Here is an 18,330-nt window from a genome sequence, read left to right as displayed (position 1 = left end):
GCCTGGCCTACAGAGTGAGTGCCTGGGCTGCACAGTGAGTTCCAGGACAGTCAGGACTATGTAAAGAGACCCTGTCTCAAAAACACTGAAGGCAAGCGAGCCTGCTGACTCAGCGGACTGTAGACTTAGCCTCTCCAACTGTGAGGAAGCATTTCCTCCTTGTAAACTGTTCACCTCAGATGTGTTGTCATAGCAAGGGAGGAACACGTACAAGGAGCTGAAAACCCGGCTCCTCTAACTTCTCACATACTCAATAGCACCTGCTGCACAGTTACCAGGACTGGCCTGTCAGCCAGCGACTGGGCGCCAGATGTGTATTAACATCAGTCCACGTGAGTCTATTTAATGGGTAATAGGGATCTATTAAGATATAAATTGAAGCCGGGCGGTGGTGGCACACGCCTTTAATCCCAGCACTCTGGAGGCAGAGCCAGGTGGATCTCTGTGAGTTCGAGGTCAGCCTGGTCAACTGAGCGATATTCAGGAAAGGTGCAAAGCTACACAGAGAAACCCTGTCTCGAAAAACTAAAAAAAAAAAAAAAAAAAAAAAAAAAAAAAAAAAGAGAGAGAGAGAGAGAGATATAATTTGAGGAAATACACTCACAAATACAGAGCAGAGTAGACAGCTAAAGTCATCCTCTGATCTGACCCGGGAGCAAATCCATCTCACAAGCAGCAAGGAGAAGGGGCATGTGACCCATCTCCCTCTCCTTATAAGAGGTCACCTACAATGGCAGGAAGCACCGCCTCCTTTGGGCTGTATAGCCCAAGGTCATGGGCAGAGCAAATACCACTATATTTCCCCTTTTTGTCTAAATAAGAAAGTTCTAAACTTAATGCAAACTATATACAATAAGAATGATTATCAAGCATTGTCAAGGAGAAACAAAGGGTAATAACATAAACAAAAATGGAACTACAACCAGCAAGAACATCAAACAAGAATGACATGCTAAATGTCCAGAAATGTCCAGAACATGGGTAAAGGGCAAATTACTGAGATTATTCCAATAGCTATTCTATCTTAAAGATTCTGACTCTAGTACTAATATGTTCTAGCTAATATATGAGAAGATTGTAGCTGTAACTATCTAGTCTGAACTGAACAGAGAAATCATGTAGATTGTCTCTGGAAAGAATATTCCAGGGGGCTGGAGAGATGGCTCAGTGGCTAAGAGTCCCACTGCTCTTCCAGAGGACCTGGGTTCAATTCCCAGTGCCCTCATAGCAGCTCACAAGTGTCTAATGTCCTCTTCTGACCTCTGTGGGTACCAGGCACACACATGCTGCAGACACCCCTACACATAAAATAAAAATAAATTTTTAAAAGAAATATTCCAGAGGCAAGAAATACAAGGCCTTGAAAAGGTACCATGTTTTGTTTTGAATTTTCTGTGCTCTTTACATCCTTACTTTTACAAGTTCATATAACTGAAGTACACAGTGAGGGAATTTTCTGATGTATGGGATATGTTTTGAAAATAGAACTAAGAAAATGTGTTAGGAGGTTGGAAATGGAATAGTAAACAGGCCAAGGATGAGTTCAAATATTTTAGGCTGAACAGTAATGGAATGTTGACAGAAAACCCTATAGCAAGGAGGAAACCCAGGAAGTATTTTAGAGATGATAAAGTTTATATCCAAAGATCAAGTTGGTGATTTAATATGAGTCTGGAATTCAAGTGAGAAGGCCTATTAAAAATGTAAAATTGAGCCGAGCGGTAGTGGCACACCCCTTTAATCCCAGCACTCAGGAGGCAGAGGCAGGTGGATCTCTGTGAGTTCGAGGCCAGCCTGGTCAACTGAGCGAGATCCAGGAAAGGCTCAAAGCTACACAGAGAAACACTGTCTCGGAAAAAACAAAAAAACAAAAAACAAAAACGTAAAATTGAGGGAGGTTGAGGCAAGTGGACAAGCAGATCTCTATGTGTTCAAGGCCTGCCTGGTCTACATAGCAAGTCCCAGGACATCCAAGGCTACAGAATGAGATTGTCTCAACATACAAACTACACACACACACACACACACACACACACACACATGACTGAGCAACAGAGCATAATCACAGTACTTGGTGGACTGAGACAGTAAAATCAAGGTCTGCGGGAGCCCGTTCTCGGGTTCCTCGTGGCTTTACCCAGCAGGTCCACATAGAGGATGATTAGGACCACGGGCCTGAGTGCAGGTGTCTGAGATGGTCTGCACTTGGCTGTGCTGGGGGAGGAGGTCTTTTGCTCCACCCCTTGGCATCTCTAAAAACCCTGGGCCAGAGACAGTCAGGGCCCATTGGAAAAGGTTCCAGACCCTCTCGAGGCTATCCTTTATTTTCTATCTGTTTATCTCCGCAATATTCTCCACAATAAATCCTTCTATCTAATATTTCCTGCTGCTCACACTCAAGAAAACTCTGGGGAGCTGTGGGGTTGGTGGGTAAACGCCCCACAAAGGTCTCAGGAGTTGAGCTGTAGAGATGACTCGGTAGTTAAGAGAACATAATGGCTTCCAGAGGACCCTAGTTCGATTCCCAGCACCCAAGTCAAGCAGCTCACGATCACCTATAAATTCTAGGGCCAGGGGAATCCAGTGTCCTCTTCTAGCCTTCAAAAGCACTCATACTCCTATGTGGACACACACATACACACAGCCAAACACATATCCACCGAACTGCACACACCACACTGCGTCAGGATCAATTACACAAGGACACACCCTTGTAAGCCACCGCCACCTACCCCCATCAACAGACGTAGAATGGGTTTGGGGTTGTTTGTTTCATGGGGTTTTGTTGTTGTTGTTTGTTTTGGGTTTGTTTTTGGTTTTTGGTTTTCTGTTTGTTTTCCGAGACAGGCTTTCTCTGTGTAGCTTTGCACCTTTCCTGGAACTCACTCTGTAGTCCAGGCTGGCCTTGAACTCACAGAGATCCACCTGGCTCTGCCTCCCAAGTGCTGGGATTAAAAGTGTGCGCCACCACCGCCCGGCTGTGTTTTTGTTTTTTTGTTTTGTTTTTTAAGACGAGGTCTCATATAGCTCAGTCTGCTTCAAAGTCACTATTTTTGCAGTATATGCTTCAAAGACTTAGTTAACTTTTAATTATGTGTGTGGGTGTGGGGTGGGGTGGAATTTATGTGCATGCACCTGTGGGTGCCTACAGAGTGTTTAAAAAAAAACCACACACACACACAATCTTTAGGGGCTGGAGAGACAGCTCAGTGGTTAAGAGCACTCCTTGTTCTTACAGAGGACCTGGATTCAATTCATAGAACCCACATGGCAGCTCACAATCATCCATAACTCCAGAGAATCCAATGCCCTCTTCTGACTTCCAAGGGCACCAGGCACACCCATGGTGTACAGACATACATACTGGCAAAACAGTTATACACATAAAACAAATCCATCTTTAAAAAATTAGATGGGAGCCGGGCGGTGGTGCCGCACGCCTTTAATCCCAGCACTTGGGAGGCAGAACCAGGCGGATCTCTGTGAGTTTGAGGCCAGCCTGGGCCACCAAGTGAGTTCCAGGAAAGGCACAAAGCTACACAGAGAAACCCTGTCTCAAAAAACAAACAAAAAAATTAGATGGGGATTGGCTGAAGAGTCCCAACATCATCCTCTGGCCCAGTACCTCTGGGATCCAAAGACTCTGGCCTCTACAGGCACCTGCACACACATGTAACCCTCACCCCACACCTACACACATACAGGTAACTAAAAGAAAACTAAGTCTTTGAAATATATATTGCAAAGACAGTGAATGAGACAGACGAACTATATGAGACCTTGTCTCAAAATATGTGCATGCATGCGTGCATGCGTGCGTGCGTGTACTAGAGGTGAGGGAGCATTTCCTTGTATGATCCTGATGCAGTGGCCTGCACTTGTGGGAGGCTGACAAAGGCGAATCACTTGAGCTCAGGAGTTAAGGTGATTCTAGGCAAAAGCGCAACAACCTGTCTGAAAACAACCCAAGCATATAAAACTGAGTGTGTTCAGAATACAGAAGTCATTTAAAGCCAGGGTATTGACTTAGCTAGCCTATACAAAGAATCATAGAGTTATTTGTTTTGGTTTTTTAAGACAGGGTCTTGCTATATAGCCCAGGTTAGCTTCAAATTCAAAAGCCTCCAGCTTTCCAAATGCTCAAATGATAGGTATATGCCACATTTAGCTGAGAGATTTTTGTTTGTTTGTTTGTTTGTCTGGTTGGTTGGTTTGGGGTTGGGGGGGCGGGGATTGAGACAGGGTTTCTCTGTGTAACAGCCCTAGCTGTCCTGGAACTAGCTCTGTAGACCAGGCTGGTCTCGAACTCAGAGAATCCACCTGCCTCTGCCTTCCAAGTGCTGGGATTAAAGGCGTGTGCCACCACCGCCCGACTGGTTGCTTGTTTTTCAATGAAGCCCAGGTGCTTGTGTGCTAGGATCCAGTCGCCTTGGAAAATGTACTAAGACGGGGGAAGAATTGAAGAGTAGTATCTTTTAGGGGGTTGGGAGAAGTTAGTTGAAATGTCCACAAACAGGACACCCACGGGCACAAGAGAATACATGGGCACAGACAGATGGGTAGCTACGATGTGGGGTGACAGACGGTTCTCTTGCTTCATCTTTGTCATCCAAACAGGGTAAGTCTCCAATGTAAAGAAAAACAAATACCGCAGCCTGGAGATAGCTGTGCCAGTTCCAGGAGAAGCCACTTAGCGGCTAGGGTGGGAGTTCAAGAGAACCAGTGAGCCCAGCACAGGACAGGGAGCAAAGACAGGCATGAGCTATAGTTCGGGGAAACCGCTTAACTCGACGGTTTGCGCCCCCACAAGCGCGACTTGTTTTTGTTCTAGTCCTAAAGGGCCTTGAATGCCAGGCCCAGGAACCTCAGCATTTATTGGTTCTGGTTCCCGCGTTCTGGTTCTACCGTGTTGCGGGGCAGTGCCCTAGGTTCCGTTCTATCTTGTTGCCAGGCAGGGCGTTCCTGCGCTGCGGTGAACTCCAGCCCCGCCTGGGCACGCCAGCACCAATGGCCTTCTACAGGAAGTTGAGGATCAGGTCTTTGGGCACTGTTTTTAGACGGATTTGCAACCAGACCCGTCAGTCCTTCCCGAAGCTACTCAAGAGCTTCAGAAGGTTCTGGAATACTGTTAAGAGATGGTTTGCAAAGATCAAGGAGGAAGAGGAGCCAATCTCCGCAGCTGAGTGCATTTTTCACAAAGAAAAAATTACGGAACTTGGCCACACGCTGAAGAATACAGCTCTATCCCTTGAAAAAAGAGCTCTGGCTGCCCAGAAAATTGGACTACTGGCCTTCACAGGTAACATAGCTGCTTCATAACTTTCTTCTGCTTGTTAGAACACTGCAGTTTAGAAGGGATGATGATGATGATTATTATTATTATTATTATCATCATCATCATCATTTTATTATTATTATGCCCTGGCTGGCCTGGATCTCTCTCTGTAGACCAGGCTTAGATTCTGTTGTCAATATCAACTCAAGATCTTTCAACTCAAGTTCAGATTCCAACAAGGTACTAATTGAAAGGGGGCGTGCGGTAAGGTGGAGACTCTAGCCTGGAGCTCTGTTCTTGGACTTCTCTAACTTGTGTGACCCTGGACCTATAACACTGAGGGTATTCCATTTGGTGATAAAGCTTTAGTGGAAGCTGGAGATATGCCCCTTCCCTTGCTTCCCATCAGCACAGCTAAGACTAGCACAAAACTAAAGCACTCTGGTCCTTGTATAAATAGTTGGCTCTTCCTCCAGAACATGAAACTCTAGGGGACTGAGCCTGCCTCACGTGATCACAGCACAGATAATTCCTTCACAGGGCTGAGCTATAACTGAGCTTCCTGCCTCTCTAGTTTTAACCACTCAATAGTATAGAAAAAGATGCCTACATTTCCCTTCATGAATATCATTCTTTGAAGATTTGACCCTTCAAATTACATCTAAGGAATTCATTTTCCCACTAAAATAAAATTAAAGCACTCAGACCTTCTAGCCAGAAACATTTTTTGTTTTGAGAAAGGGTCTCATGTAGTCCAGGCTGGCCTCTAAATCTATGTAGTCAAGGATGACCTTACATTTCTGGTCTTTCTGCCTCTATCGGAGATTATAGCTGGTCCTGGGGTAACCAGCCTCAGAACATATTATTTTATTAGGAGATGATTGTAAGGATTAAATAAAACTTTATATATATTCCTTAAAATTCATTAGGGAAAAATGGGCGGGTGGGACTTGGTCATCACCAGGGCAGTGTAGACTTGCCTTTTCCTGGTATACTTACTTTCTTAGTAACTGTATTTGTTTTGTTCTTCCAGACAGGTTCTCTCTATTATGTAGCTCTGGCTGTCCTGGAACTTGAATGTAGACCAGGCTGGCCTTAAATTCATAGAGATCCATCTGCTTCTGCCTCCTGAGTGCCCAGTTCTTCAGAAGTATTTTAGGAGTGTAAGTTTTTACTGATTTTTTTCAAAGACATTTTTCTATATAATAATGCTTTTTCTTATTTGAAGAAGGGGTTTGAGACAAGAGTCTTTTTTTGTAGCTGTGGCTGACCTGCAATTACCTGGAATCAGGCTATCCTCAGACCTGCACAGACTTGCCTCCCAAAGTGGGATTACAGATGTGTACTACCATGCCTGGCTCTGTGTTATACACTTTATAAACTATAAAAATAAAATACTTGGTACGTATATTCTTTATCAAAATTTCATCACAAAGCCAGGCATAGTAGCACATGCCTTTAATCCCAGCACTCAGGAGGCAGAGGCAGGCCAATCTCTGAGTTCGAGGGCAGCCTGGTCTATAGAGTAAATTCCAGGACATCCAGGGCTACATTAAGAAACCCTGTCTCAAAAAAAAAAAAAAAGAAAAGAAAAGAAAGAAAGAAAGAAAAGAAAAGAAAACAATCTAGGACGAGGCTGAGTTGATGGCCTAAGGAAGAAAAATCTTCTATGGCAGCATTGGTCTTGGGTCTGGGAAAGTTGGGAGTAAGAAATGAACACGAACAACTCAGCAGTTAATGACTCTCAAACACACTTCTAGCACAAGGCAGCTGAGGCTTCCCTGCTGAGCCTTTGCATCTCCTCTGTGCTCTGCCTCTCTCGGATCCACCAACTTTCCTCCAGTGCAAAGACAGAACTTATCTAAGCAAACACATCCAGATCACACCACTTGGATACATGCACGCCTCGGCAGGCAGTGACCTCCCCATGCTTCCCTACAACTCCTCATCAGGTTCTCAATTTCCAGCGACACAGAAAAGGAAAAGTTAACATGTCTAAAACGTCACCAAGGGTTACCAGAATATGAACCTGGGTCTGGGGTGTAGCGAGGCCCTGAGTTCAATCCCCAGGACCAAAACAAACTGACAGAGGAGGTGGAGGCTGAGGAGATAGCTCACTCAGGAAAACGCTTACTTTGTAAACATGAGGCCATGCACTTGAGCCCTAGAACCCACATAAAAAGCTGGATGGAATCTTCAGACTGGAGAGCTGGAGACAGATGGGTTGCCAGTCAGTCAGGCTAGTCTATTTGTAGAGTTCTAGGCCAGAGAGAGACCTGATCACAAAAATATTAAAGGTATATAGCCCAGTGCGGTAGCTCACACCTTTAATCCCACCAAGGAGGCAGAGGCAGGTGGATCTCAGAGTTGGAAGCCAGCCTGATCTACAAAGTGAGTTCTAGGACAGCCAGGGCTACACAGAGAAACCGTCTTGGAAAACCAAAATAATAATTCAAAAGTAGATGATAGCCAGGCGGTGGTGGCACATGCACGCACCTTTAATCCCAGCACTCGGGAGGCAGAGGCAGGCAGATCTCTGTGAGTTCAAGGCCAGCCTGGTCTACAGAGCAAGATCCAGGACAGGCACCAAAACTACACAGAGAAACCATGTCTCAAAAAACAAACAAACCAAAAAATGTATGATGTCTGAGGCTGTCTCCTAACCTCCTCAAGCATGCACATACATATATGCACAGGCATACATACACACACACAAGGAATAAGAATGCACAGGGGCCTCTGAAATCTTAACAGCTACACTCACTACGCACTTCTGGAAGTGAAAATGCTTGTCTTACAGGGGGCCTGAGTGCAGCACAGTTCGCCAGCGAGTACATGCGAGAAGTGGCTCTCTTGCTGCAGAGTGAGAAGGTGATGTCGTCCAAGACAAAGATCCTCCTGCTCCAGAGTGTGGCCTGTTGGTGCTACTTAAACCCGGCCAGCCAGAAGCGAGCCAAACAGCTGCAGTTCATCCCCATCTTCATCACTTTCTTTGAGACTCCCTTCCACTCCACCATCAAGAGTGAAGTCAACAGCCACCGCCTTGTTCAGTTCTGGATATGCTATGCCCTCTCCGCCATGACCTGTAACAACTTAGCCGTCATGAAGGAGTTGAGATCTTACAGCTCTCTAAAATACCACCTGCAGATACTGGCTATGGAGAACTGGACTGGGTGGTCTGAAAATTTTGCCGAGGTCTTATATTTCCTAGTAGGTTTTCACAGAAATTAATTTTTTTCAGTCCAGTTCCATGATCCAGCTATCTGTGCCATCGCATTACCCTGGAAACCTGAAATAAAGACTAAAAGCCGTGTGCTGTTCTACACTCTTGCCTTTTGCAGTTAAAAAGTTCTCTGCACAGGCTGAGGAGACAGTTCAGTGGGTAAAGTACTTGCTGTGGATGCCTGAGGACAAGTCTAGATCCCCAGAATACACCTAAAAGCTATGTGGGTGTTGGCACCCCACATGTGGTCCCAGCAGTGATGAAGCCTCAGTATAGATGGTGGGCAGTGGTGGGGGAAGACACACTAGGTCCACTTCAGACCTATATACATGCACCACACACATACAAACATGTACACACACACCATCTATGTAGACATCCACACAGTCTGTCCCTGTAATCATAAAACCTGAACAGCTCCACTGCTTGCTATGAACTTAGAGATACGGGGCTCCTTGAGCTCACAAGTGGAATCTCTCCCATTAGGAAATAAAGATGTTAAATCATCCAGGCTTTTAACCCCAGTTCAGCTACTTGGCAGGTGGAGGCAGGGGGGTTGAGTTCACAGCTAGCCTGGGTAACACAGTGAGACCTAGTCTTCTGGGCTCCAGACCAGCCTGCTCTACAGAGTGAGTTCCAGGACAGCCAGGGCTGCACAGAGAACCCTTGAAAAACTAAAAGAGAGACCCTATTCTCAAAAGAGAGAAAAGAAAAAGAAAGAAAGAAAAAAGGGGGAGAGAGAGAGAAGAAAAGAAAGGAAGGAAGGAAGGAAGAAAGGAAGGAGGGAAGGCAGGCAGGAAGGCCAGGTGTGGTAGAGCAAACGTTTAATAACAACACTCAGGAGGCAGAGCTCTGTAGTTTGAAGACAGTCTGTCTGCTCTACATATGGAGTAACAGGTCAGCCAGAGCTAGATAGTGATACCCTGTCTTAAAAAAAAAAAAAAAAAAGTCGAGGGGTGGCAAAGAGGGCAGCTGGAGAAATGGTTCAGTGTGGATATACTTGCCACACAAGTATAAGGACCTGAGTTTGAATCCCCAGAACCCACTTAAAGCTGACCACGGTAGAGTGCCACACTCCTCTGGCACTATGAGAGGCAGAGACAGGAAAATCCCTGAAGATTGTGGATGAGCTAGCCTGGTGTTCATGGCTGTGAACAAGAGACCTTGTCTCAAATAAGGTAGAAGATGAGGCCTGACACCCAAGGCTGACCTCTGACCTCCACATGCACCCTGCAGCACTCACACACCCATACTCACACACATGAACACACACACACACACACACACACACACACACACACAAAGTTTTTAAAAGGGAAAAGCAAAAAGCAGCTAGACCTGGTGGCACACACCTGTAATCCCAGGTTACAAGGGATAGAGGACTCAGCAGTGAGGAGTGCTCTTCCAGAGGACTTGGAAGATAGAGACAGGAGGACCAGAGTTCAAAGTCATCCTCAGCTACTGACTGAGTCTGAGGTGTGGGAGCCCACAACTGACTCAGTTTCCCAATTTGAATCTGAAGTCTATTCTGAGTCAATAGAGTTCAAGCTTGTTTGCGTCAAGGCTGTGAGAAAGTCCTGATTAGCCCACAAGAAGGAACACACTATTTAGCTGGATGCAGGCTGCTGGTTGAATGCCTGTGCTGTGCATTGTACTACTCTGTCCTTCTAGACTGTGTATAAGCTGGCTGTGAAATAAACTCGGGGCTGTCCGGCATTGACCAGCAGACCTCTTGACTCTTTTCTGTCTTCTTCATTGTCTCTTCAATCCGCACGCCTCTACCCAGCTACCCAGCTGACTGTCGGCAGGCCCGACAAGTGGCCGCCAAGGAGGCTGAGGTCAACTTGAACTACATAAAATTCTTTCACACACTCTGTAGCATGTAGTTGCAATTAGATGCAATGGGCTGCGTGCCATTGTTGAATAATGTCAGTGGGAATATTGGTTTTAGCCTTTACACAAAAACCAAAGTGATCGCCTCCAGTGTCTACCATTAAACCATGAACATTATTTTCTGATATCTACTTGAAGCTGATTTACAACAATTACTTCATTACCAATTCCTCACTGAGAAAAAACATACCCTGGATTCTCATCACACTACATGCTTACCAGGAATAGCAACATATGCCTCTCATCTCAAAATGAGAGCAAAAGATCAGGAGTTCAGTGGCATCTTTAGTTAAGTATTGAGTGAGCATTGAGTAGGCTTTCCTGTTGCAAAGGCCCATGGCCAATCTCTCTCATCTCTGTCTCCTCTCCTCCTCCCCTCCCCTCCCCTCCTCTCCTCTTCTCTCTGCCTGCTGCCTGAGGATCAGGATATAAAGCTCTCAGCTACTTCTCAGCATCATGCCAGCCTACATGCCACCATGCTCCCTGCCATGATAATGAACCAAGCCTCTGAACCTAAGCAAGGCCCCAGTTAAATGCTTTCCTTTATAAGAGTTGCCTTGGTCGTGGTGTCTGTTCATCTCAATAAAGCAGTGACTGAGACAGCATATGAACATTCTCTTACTACATCCATGTGCCCACTCAATATAATCGTTATGCAATTAGGCAACATAATTCTTTCAATACTTTTCCGAGCTGTCAACTAATACAGTGTGATTACATATTCCTTGTACAACTCTTTTCCCTGTGGTTGCTTTTCACTTAGCTCCTGGACGCCTGCCATTATATTCTACATTTTTCTTCTCTATATTCAGCATCTCTTGGCGAGCTCATGATCATCATGGAACCCAGCAAGATAACAAGTATTCTAGGTGTCATGTCCAAGTACCTCCATCACCCCTAGTGATGGGTCCTGCTCCTCTATGTACCCTTGCCTTTCATTGTCCAATGTCTTCCTCTGATTGGCAGCGTTGACATTCTCAAGGTACTGGAGACTGAACCCAGGGCCTTGCACTTGCTAGGCAAGAACTCTACCACTGAGGTACATACCCAGCCCTTAACTGATAGATTCAATCTTCCTGAACCCAGAGAAACAGCAGCAAGCAGCAATGTTCCGCACAAGCGGAGTCCCAGTAGGACAGGGAAAGTTGAGCCCATGACGCTGAGTTCATACTTTCTAAAGACATCAATCCTGTCATGTCACGCCACTCTGCTGGAATCGGGAGTGTTGCGCTCCTGGGGTGTCCTATGCCTGGAAGAACACATGTGATACAGAAAAGCATATATGCGGCCAATTAAAAATGTAAAAACTGGGAGAGGATGTGGCTTAGTGGTCAAGTATTTGCCTAGCCTGCAGGAAGCCCTGGGTTCAATCCTCAACACTGAAGGAAGGAAAAAAATAAAAAGTAGCATAACATATACTCCTTTAAAAAACATATATTAACATTCTACATATACTAATGAATGACTTACTCTTCCTCGTTGCTTCAAAAGATTCTGCCATGGCCGGAGTGACATTTAGATTGCTTCCCGTCTCAACCGGTCAAAGCAGTAATGAATATATTTCACACAAGTGTATCAAAGATATCTCTAAAAATGAAACTGACTAGTAACAGTGTCTTGTTATCCCCACACATCACTTGTGGGGCGTTTACCCACCACTCCCACAGTTCCCCAGAGTTTTCTTGAGTGCGATCAGCAGGAAATATTAGATAGAAGGATTTATTGCAGAGAATATCACGGAGATAAACGGATAGAAAATAAAGGATAGCCTCGAGAGGGCCTGGAACCTATTCCAATGGGCCCCGACTGTCTCTGCCCCAGGGTTTTTATAGAGACGCCAAGGAGTGGAGCAAAAGACCTCCTCCCCCAGCACAGCCAAGGGCAGACCATCTCAGACACCTGCACTCAGGCCCGTGGTCCTAAACATCCTCTATGTGGACCTGCTGGGTAAAGCCACGAGGAACCCGAGAACGGGCTCCCACAGTCACTTCTTCATTGCCGGGCTCTAGCTTTATTGGAGTGGAATTTGCTTTAGGTTTCTTGGGGGGTTAGGGAAAGAAACCATGGCTATGTTCAATTTGCATATTTAATCAGAGATGTCGAAAAGCTCTTCTGACGGTGCTCAGGGAACATATTCTCTACAGAATGGAGTGCAAGGCAGTCTGGCCACCAAGCCTACTTAAGCTCCAAAAGATGCCGGTGGAGTTGAAGGAGGTAAGATACTTGGTGAAGTCCTGTGTTACTGTAACGTCTTGTAGCACTGTGATGCTAAGTCTTGAATGCCAAACTGGATAACCAGTTTTCAAGTCCTTTTGTTTTCCTTTACTAAGCCTTCTTAAATCATCTCTCCAGCATTTGGGTTTTCCCAGAAACAATTCGGAGATATGGATCCGAGAACTAGGACTGTATTTAGGAGTTGATCTCTGGAACCAGCAAAAGGGACAAGAGGGGTATAGGTATGTTTGTTTGTTTGGTTTGGTTTTGGTTTTCTGAGACAGAATTTCACTGTGTAAACAGCCTTGGCTGTGTGAGATCTGCCTACCTCTGCCTCCTGATGGGATGAAAGGCGTGGGCTACCACTGCCTGGTGGGGTATGGATTTTAAAAATGTGTGTTCAATGGCTCTCCCTGGGAAGGAGAAATAGACTAGATTCTGCAGGTGGATTGGAAGTGAGTAGGGAACAAGAGGGACCAGGTGGGGATGGGGTGGAGGGAGTTGTGGCAAGAGACAGTTGGAACTAGGGGGCACTTGGGGTGCGGGGGTGGAAACCTAGTGAGTGGGAAATTACTAGAATCTATGAGGATGACCCTAGTGAGGACTCCTAGTAATGGAGGATACTCCGTCTGAACTGGCCATTTTTTGAAGCCAGGTAAGGCTTCCAGTGGTGAGAGTTGGGTTACATTTGGTCGAATTACTGGCCTAGGAAGCCTCTGGAGATCCCTAAACAACCCAGACTGAATCGGGTGGTGGTGGCACATGCCTTTAATGCCAGCACTCGGGAGGCAGAGGCAGGTGGATCTCTGTGAGTTCAAGGACAGGCTCCAAAGCTACAGACAGTAACCCTTTCTCGGAAGAAAACAAACAAACAAACAAAAAACCCAAACTGACGCAAGGCCAGAGGTTACTCTCTGAAAACTGAGGCGGCAGAGGACATTGCCAAGGACAACATCCACTCAGCTTATTGAACGGAGAGGTCAAGCTGGTTCCCGCATGGTACCTTCACCCCTACATTCTAGTCTCTTTGGCATGAAAAAGTACTCTACGGGCTATGGAAAACCAAACCTGGGGGGGGGGGATGTGCTGGGACAACAATGGTGGCACAGAACTTGTGAGAGTGGCCAACCAATGTCTGATTGAATTTGAGGCCCCTCCACAAGAGGGAGCCTATGCCCTAATCTGCCTGGGACGGCCAGAAACCAGAGACTGGACATCCCAGAGACCTACGGTAGAACCAAACATGATTGGTGCTGTGGAACAATCCAATCTACACTATGAATATGTATTAATCTCTTTTTGTTAATAAAAAGCTGACAGGCTGGTAGCCAGGCAGGAAATTAGGTGGGAAAGGCGAACTGAGAATGCCGGGAAGGAGAAGGGCAGAGTCGGGAGTCACCAGCCAGATGCAGAGGAAGGAAGATGAGAATGTTGTACTGAGAAAAGGTATCAAGCCATGTGGCTAAACACAGGTAAGAATTAGGGGTTAATTTAAGTGTAAGAGCTAGGTAGCAGTAAGCCTGAGCTACTGGCTGAGCATTTATACGTAATATTAAGCCTCCGAGTCAACTATTTGGGAAGCAGCTGCCTGGTATTTGGGAGCTGCTGGCAGGATAGAAACTTCCAATTACAGATTGGTCTTAAGAAAAAAAAAATCAATGAAATGATTCTTGATATTCTGCTATGCTCATAGATCAGTGGTCTGTCCAGTTGCCATCAGAGACTTCCTCCTAGAGCAGATGGGAGCAGGTGCAGAGACTCATAAACAGATATTATAGAGTTTAAATTGGAGGTCTCCATCAGATCCTTCCCCTCAGAGCTCCAGGAACCCCAAAGAAGCGGGTGAGGAAAGACTGTAGGAGTCAGAGGGCGTGGAGGACACCAGGAGAACACGGCCCACTGAGTCAACTATGTGGGGCTCACATGGGCTCCCAGAGACTGAAACAGTAAGCACCAGGCCTGCATGGGTCCACACCGTATGAGAGAACCAACTCCCAGGAGTCTTCCTCTGACCTCCATACATGCCTAAAGGCACATGCAGGTGACCCACACAAATAACAACAAAAAATTGTTATTCTGTTCTTGCTTGTATGTATGTTTACGTACCACATGACTGCCTGGTGGCTTCAGAACCACTAAGTGGGTGTAGGAGACTGAACCCAGGTCCTGTGGAAGAACAGCAAGTGCTCTTAACCATTGGATAATCTCTCCAGTCTCAATGTTTTAAAAGATATTATATTCTCAGAAATGTTTCCACTGTCACAAACTACTGCACAGCCATCAAGCTCACCTGGCTTCTCTCTAGCCTCAGCCAGCATACATTCCGTCACCATCATGCTACATGCTGCTTGCTCTGCTGTTATGCTATAGATGACACACTACTCTGAGGCACCTGCACCCTGCCTCCACCTCAACCCTGCCACTATCCAGTTAGCTATGTGCCATTCCCGTGGGTCACATGTGATAGGTGGAGTTTGAGGTTCACTGGGTGATACACTGCTACAAGCAAACACTGACGATTCAAACTGCATGAATGGATGAGCATGCTACCTCGTGGGTACGCAGATAAACAGTGACCTGGGAAATGGTCCTCTGGGCATGTCTGTGGGGGGATTATCTGGACTGTGTTTCAGCAGTAAGACAAGCATACTGGTGATAGTACCTTTCCCTGCATGAGATCCTCAAGTTAAAAAAGGCTGAGCAGCAACATGCATTTATCACTCTGCTTTCTGATGTCAGTGAATACAACATGACCAGCTGCCACAAGCTCCTACAAGCTTGACTTCCCCGTCAGGATATATTGTCCTTGAAGTGTCAACCAGAATAAATTTCCTTTCTTAAACTGCCTTTGCCAAGCTGGAGAGATGGCTCAGTGGTTAAGAACACTGGCTGCTCTTCCAGAGGTCCTGGGTTCAATTCCCAGCACCCACATGGCAGCTCACAACTGTCTGTCTGTAACTCCTGTTCCAGATATCTATATCTATATATCTATATATATATCTATATATATAGATATATATATATATATTATATGTAACTCACACAGATATATATGCAAGCAAAACACCAATGCACATAAAGTAAAAATAAATACATTTTAAAAATTAATAAATTGCCTTTGCCAGAGAATTTTATCATAGCAACAGGAAAAGAAACTGAGATGACATTGCTAAGAACAAAGCAAGCCTCCATAAGGAAATCTACCCCTGCATCACCCAGGAATTTGGACCAATTTCAGATGAGCTGGGAATCCCCATTTAAGAGGAACCAAGCCCCCCAAAAGTGCAAACACCCCAGCAGGTGTATAAGGTATTTGTTGGCATTGCTATCAATTTACCTGGAAATGTTAGTAACATTATTTGAACACATTCTTCTTTGAGTATCCAAACTATGTAATAGCAATTTGTATTTTAAATCAAAGGGAAGTTTGAACTGAAAAAAAAAAATTACTGTGGGGAAAATGGACTTTTTTTCTTGGTTTTTCAAGATAGGGTTCTCTGTGTAGTCCTGGCTGTCCAGGATTAAAGGTGTGTGCCATCACTGCCCAGCAGGAAAATGGACTTGTTAATCCTGCTGGGAACTAGGGTGGTATATATACTGTAAGAGCCTGTTACCCTATCCAAAGGACCCAGGTGCTCTGATAGTTATAAATTCCTTGCAATTCCTTGACCTGTGATTTATCAGGTAAAACCTGAAGTCCAGAGATCTTGGGGAAGGGGGGAGGATTGTTGTTTGGTTGGTTTGGTTTGGTTTTTTGAAGATAGGGTCTTACTATGTAGCCTTGGCTGTCCTAGAACTCACAGACATCTTCCTGCCTCTGCCTCCAGACTGCTGGGATTAAAGGTGTGTGCCACTGCAGAAGGCTAAATCCAGAGATCTTTTAAAGGAATAGTTAAACAGAATTAAGGGCCGTTATGGCAGTATGGTGGTCATGTGCTGCATTGAAATGTACTAGAATGTACTTCTGAAAGCATCTGAATTTCTTTTTATCAAACAGCTTTTGTTGTTGTTTTTTGTTTGAGACAATTTCTCTGTGTAGCCCTTGCTGTCTAAGAATTCACTCTGTAGACCAGGCTGCCCTCAAATGCAAAGATCCTCCTGCCTGCCTCTGCCTCCCTAGTGCTGGGATTAAAGATATGGGCCACCACACCTGGCTATCAAAATAGCTTTTTAAAAACAAATATATTTAGTGTATGTAAGTGCAGCCACTGACACTCCATGGCCCATACCTGCAGGTCAGAGAACAATTAGAAGTCAGTTTTCACCTATAACCATGGGCTCCAGGGATTGAATTCAGGTTGTCAGGTTTTCCCATCTTGTCAGCCTACTGGCAAGATATCTCACCTCTGGTGTACTAAGACTGCCAGTCAAGGGGCTGGAGAGATGGCTCAGAGGTTAAGAGTACTGGCTGCTCTTCCAGAGGTCCTGAGTTCAATTCCCAGCAACCACGTGGTGACTCACAACCATCTGTAATGAGATCTGGTGCCCTCTTGTGACCTACAGGCATATATGCAGGCAGAACACAGTATACACAATAAATAAATCTTTAAAAAAAAAAGACTGCCAGTCAAGCCTCTCCAAGAGCAGCAACATAAGCCTGAGTCTAAGAGAACCTTACACAAATGGAGAAAAATATCTGAGAAGAAGCTGTGTCCTTTGCTTGTTTTTCAAGGAGAAAGTTCTACTTTTTACAAAGCCTGTTGATGACACAGCTCCAGCTCTCCATGTCCGGTGTGAGAAACCTTTGCAAGCCTAAATACTGTTAAGGCTTTTTCATTTTAGAAACCTTTCCTGCTCTGGCACTGCCCTAAGAGTTATTATCACGGTACTTAAAAAATCCTTATAACGGGGAGGGGGGGTGGGGGTGGGGAATTAATGGAATACACGGGACATGAAAGAAGAACTATTTGAGGGGGTGGGGGTGGGGGGGCAACAAGCAGGGGACAGGAGGAAACGTTACCCTGAAACGTTTAGTTATATACCCTTGTATAACTAAACTGAGTCACACAGCTCCACTCTCCTAATTGTGACATTACCAGATTCTCCCCCTTGCCCTATCCCAAGTATTTTTAAAAATTAAGTTGCCAGTTCTCTAATGCAATCTTGAAGCTAGTGACCCAAATCCAATGCACAGCCACCGTCTCCATCCCGCAGTAGTTTATACAGCCTCGAGTAGTTTATAAGACACAAAGAAATTAAAATGTTTTCCATTCACACTAGCCACATTTTAAATGCTGAACTAGCGGCTCCTTCGCTGTACAACACAGGAATATCACCATCACCTCCAAGTCCTATTGAACAAAGTTGTTAGTAACAGCTTCCATTTTTTGTTGTTGTTGTTGTTGTTGTGGTTGTTGGTTTTTCAAGACAGGGTTTTTCTGTGTAGCTTTGCGCCTTTTCTTGGAACTCACTTGGTAGCCCAGGCTGGCCTCGAACTCACAGAGATCCGCCTGCCTCTGCCTCCCGAGTGCTGGGATTAAAGGCGTGCGCCACCACCGCCCAGCTCCATTTTGTTTGTAAAATTTATTACTCATTTGAGTACGGCACGCATGCCAAGGCCCGTGAGTGGTCAGAGGACACCTTTCCTGAGTTGGCTGTCATTCCTGCTGCTCTGCATACACCAGGCCAGATGGCCTGTGAGCTCTGCTTCCTGTCTCCACACAGAAGTGTGCTGGGCCTGCAGACCACCTGGCTTGTCTTAAAAGCACGATTTCCATTAACTGGG

The 18,330-nt window shown here is 45.5% G+C and overlaps 1 protein-coding gene across 1 annotated transcript; it reads left to right on the top strand.

The window, feature by feature from the left end:
- Positions 1-4,767: 4,767 nt before the first annotated feature.
- Positions 4,768-8,600, top strand: Armh2 (armadillo like helical domain containing 2). Its single transcript, XM_028881861.2, has 2 exons — positions 4,768-5,299; positions 8,076-8,600. The coding sequence occupies exons 1-2, from the start codon at positions 5,008-5,010 to the stop codon at positions 8,504-8,506; spliced, it is 723 nt and encodes a 240-aa protein (XP_028737694.1). The 5' UTR covers positions 4,768-5,007; the 3' UTR covers positions 8,507-8,600.
- Positions 8,601-18,330: the final 9,730 nt, after the last annotated feature.

The sequence above is a fragment of the Peromyscus leucopus genome, chromosome 5 (genome assembly GCF_004664715.2).
Source record: "Peromyscus leucopus breed LL Stock chromosome 5, UCI_PerLeu_2.1, whole genome shotgun sequence".
Lineage (NCBI taxonomy): Eukaryota > Metazoa > Chordata > Mammalia > Rodentia > Cricetidae > Peromyscus > Peromyscus leucopus.
The sequence above is the reverse complement of the archived record's forward strand: the minus strand, read 5'-3'. Positions and strand labels throughout refer to the sequence as shown.